At 49.4% G+C, this 3,486-nt stretch overlaps 1 protein-coding gene across 1 annotated transcript; it reads left to right on the top strand.

Annotated features, from left to right (window-relative positions):
• Window positions 1–782: 782 nt before the first annotated feature.
• Window positions 783–1,939, top strand: LOC135372312 (uncharacterized protein K02A2.6-like). Its single transcript, XM_064605955.1, has 2 exons — window positions 783–1,035; window positions 1,515–1,939. The coding sequence occupies exons 1-2, from the start codon at window positions 783–785 to the stop codon at window positions 1,937–1,939; spliced, it is 678 nt and encodes a 225-aa protein (XP_064462025.1).
• The last annotated feature ends 1,547 nt before the right edge of the window (window positions 1,940–3,486 follow it).

The raw sequence follows: 3,486 nt of genomic DNA, 5'->3' as shown, positions 1-3,486 counted from the left end.
GGAGGAGACCCAGTGCAGCCCGTAAAGAGGTGGAGCAAGACTGAAAAAAAGCATGTTGATGTCCCGTGCCGGCCATTGTCCGAAAATACAATACATCAATGGGTGGAGTTGATATTTGTGATTAACTCCTGGAATACTACAGGATCGCAATGAAAACACGGAAATGGACGCTCAAAGTTGCATTGCACTTCGTTGACCTTGCAGCAGTCAATTGTTGGCTAACTTACAGGGACGACTGCAGAAGGAATGCGTTGCCACGGAGGAAAGTTCTCTCCCTCCTCGAATTTCGCCTGGCGCTTGCCGAGGCTCTCATTGCTTCACCGAACTCAGCGCGGCCTATGGACAGATCGGCAGCTGAGAATGCCACGCCTTACAGGCCTGCCAAGTTACCTGGAGCTGACAAAAGGCATGACTGTTTTGACCACTGGCCTACTGTGGACAGCACATCCTCAGCCCGGTTTTGCAGGTTGGAAGGCTGCAAGTCATGCACAAGAACAAGATGTGAGAAGTGCAATGTTTATCTGTGCTTGACTGGTGCAAGAAGCTGCTTTAAATACTTTCATGTACATTGCTAGGTGGCACAGTTAAGCCCCGACACCCACATTTGTGTTGGTCTCATATCCTGCGTGCCAATGGGCTAATTTTTGAAATGAACTGTTTTTTTTTTGTTTTTTTTTATGTCAAGTGACAGCATATCAGACATGCCACGCGTTATCTCCAGTATTACGACCTTGGGTCTTAAAGGGATAGACCAACTGAGCCCTCGGTTACAACGGTTACGCATGCGCCTCCTGGAGTTTGACTTCACAATCTCGCACGTACCGGGAAAGGACATCCACACAGCAGATGTCCTGTCACGCAAACCTGTGTCGGATCCGAGCACACACGCAGTTTGCAACCTCGGCGATGCCATCCCAGTATATGAACTACTAGTTCTGGAACTGCTTCCAGCATCGTCGGCCATGCTCTCCCAAATAAAAGAGGAGACTACCAAAGATCCAGTGACATCACGGGTCGTCCAGTACTGCCACGCAGGTTGGCCGAATTCCTAAGAACTCCCAAATGAAGTGCGACAATACTCCTAGATCGCAGCTGAACTTTCAGTAGTGCAAGGTCTTCTGTTCAAGGGAGACAGAGTCGTGATTCCACCATCCCTACGCAACGAGGTGCTATCCAACATCCACACTGGTCATCAAGGTGTCTCCAGATGTCGGGCTAGAGCCCGCACGGCAGTCTGGTGGCCGAAAATAGGATCCCACATAGAGGACTTTGTGCAAAACTGCAGCATCTGCCAAGAACATCGCCAGCCAGGGAGTGCACCGCTCTTGGAGACTCCTCTGCCCGAACGTCCTTGGCAAGAACTTGGTACAGACCCTTCGTATTGGAAGGGGATACATACCTCGTGGTGGTGGATTACTATTCACGTTTCTTTGAACTGGTCAAGCTAAGCACGACAACCACGAAAGCCGTCATCAATGGGTTAAAGCCCATACTGGCTCGTTTTGGTGTTCCAGATTCCATCAGGTCCGATAATGGACCCCAGTTTGCCTCTGCAGAATTTCGTGCATTTCTAAAGGACTGGGGAATCTCCCACAAAACTTCCAGTCCCTACTATGCTCAGAGCAACGGGGCTGCGGAAAGAACCGTCCAGACAACAAAGCAACTTCTGAAGAAGTCTTCGGACATCCAGCAAGCACTGATGATTCATCGGGCAACACCCGGAAAGGAAGGGTACAGTTCGGCAGAATTGCTGATGGGGAGAAGACTGAAGACGAACCTTCCAACCACAAACAGGGCCTCAGAACCGTACTGGAACGACAACGACTTCCGTGCCAAAAACCAACTATACAAAGGCAGCACCGCAGCTCACTACAACATGCGCCACAGAGTCCACGAATACGAGCCACTACAACCTGGCACAACCTTGAAAATATCCTAAAAGCGATAAAACCCCGGTGCAGGGGACACAAAGAGAGGGTTTTATCGCTTTTAGGATGTACCACCAAACGGCCCGGTTTTGATCGCTTTTTAACGTGAAAATATGGGCCAGAGCAACAGGTCACGGCAAAGTAGTGGGCCCAACCACGGAACCACGGTCCTACATGGTCGAGACAGAAGCTGGACTTCAGAGATGGACACGAGGGCATCTTCAGCCTACAACGTCTAAACCAAGAAACCGAAGCCACGCAGTCACGTTCAACCGGCGCACGCCTATGCTGACAAAGCAAGAGACACCCAAGCAGACTCGCACTGGTCGAGCGGTCATACCTCCAACTCGTGTGGACTTGTGATTGCTTTATCTTGTCGGGTCACAATTGTTCTCGAACAAAGGGGGGGTGTCAGGATCGAGAGATGGCGCGCCGACCGTGCTCGCGTGTTTGACAAGAGCGCGGGAGAACTGCGGAGAGCGCAAGAGACGCACGGTGCGTGTAGTCCTATCCGGGACAACTCGCGTTATGTAATCAGTTCTGCTATTAAAACTGTGTGAAACTACGACAGCAATCGCTGCCTAATCACGATTGCGCGCGATGTGGATCCTGCGTCAGTGCGTTTTGGATATTATACAACAATATTGTGGGCTGTATTTATTTAACGTGCTTTTGCATTCCAGTGATACCGGAGCGGTATCTGAAAAGTGCCACCACTGCATTGCTTGGAGGACACCTAGACAGGGTAGTGCAAGAAAAAATGCCATGTGATGGTTGTCTGCGAGACCTGCAAGCTGAACGTTCAGCATCCTTGCTAACCAGCTTAATCTTTCATATTGACCGTGGTGGATTGAGCTATCCAACACACACGCATCTGTGGGGTTTCTTGTCACGCTTGAAGAAGTTGCCCACAAGCTGCTTACAGATGTCATGCAACATCCACAGCCACTGAAAAACTTCTTGAGGTACTCAACTTTGGTTTGGTTTTGGTGGTTTGGTGAGGACTTGCAAGCAGCATTTGTAACAGCACTTCCTTTTCTTTTAGACTTGTGCTTATTTTAGCCTCTCATTCAGACTCCCCAACCAAACTCCTGGCCTTCATCACTAGTCCAACTTTGTGCTTGGAGTACGGCCGTACTGACCCGAAAGCACTGCTATCAATGGATCCCAAGGCCGCGAAGTAAGGTATGATCAAGTCCGTCTTGAGCTCTGCTGTTAAAAAATCCTGTATCCACAAAGTCTCCATGACTATGTCCCGACAAAGCTTCCACCTCAAAGAAGCTGGCTTACAGACGGAAACAATGTATGCACACCTACAAAATCACCTCAATCCTCCAAAACCTGTGAACCCTGAATGACCAGTTAGCCGCTGCATTGTCCTACCCTTTTACCACGGTATTTCGCATGCCTTGGTAAAATTTGCAACCTCTAAAGGAATCAGGATAGCGTAATCTGCTCACAACAAGCTATCCACCCTCACGCCCTTCATGAAATCTGATCAAAGCCAGCAGTGCATCAAATCCCACACAAAGAAGTTCATAGACTGCAAGAAGTTGTG

This window comes from Ornithodoros turicata, unplaced genomic scaffold (genome assembly GCF_037126465.1).
Source record: "Ornithodoros turicata isolate Travis unplaced genomic scaffold, ASM3712646v1 Chromosome14, whole genome shotgun sequence".
Lineage (NCBI taxonomy): Eukaryota > Metazoa > Arthropoda > Arachnida > Ixodida > Argasidae > Ornithodoros > Ornithodoros turicata.
This window is presented reverse-complemented; position numbering and strand designations above follow the sequence as displayed.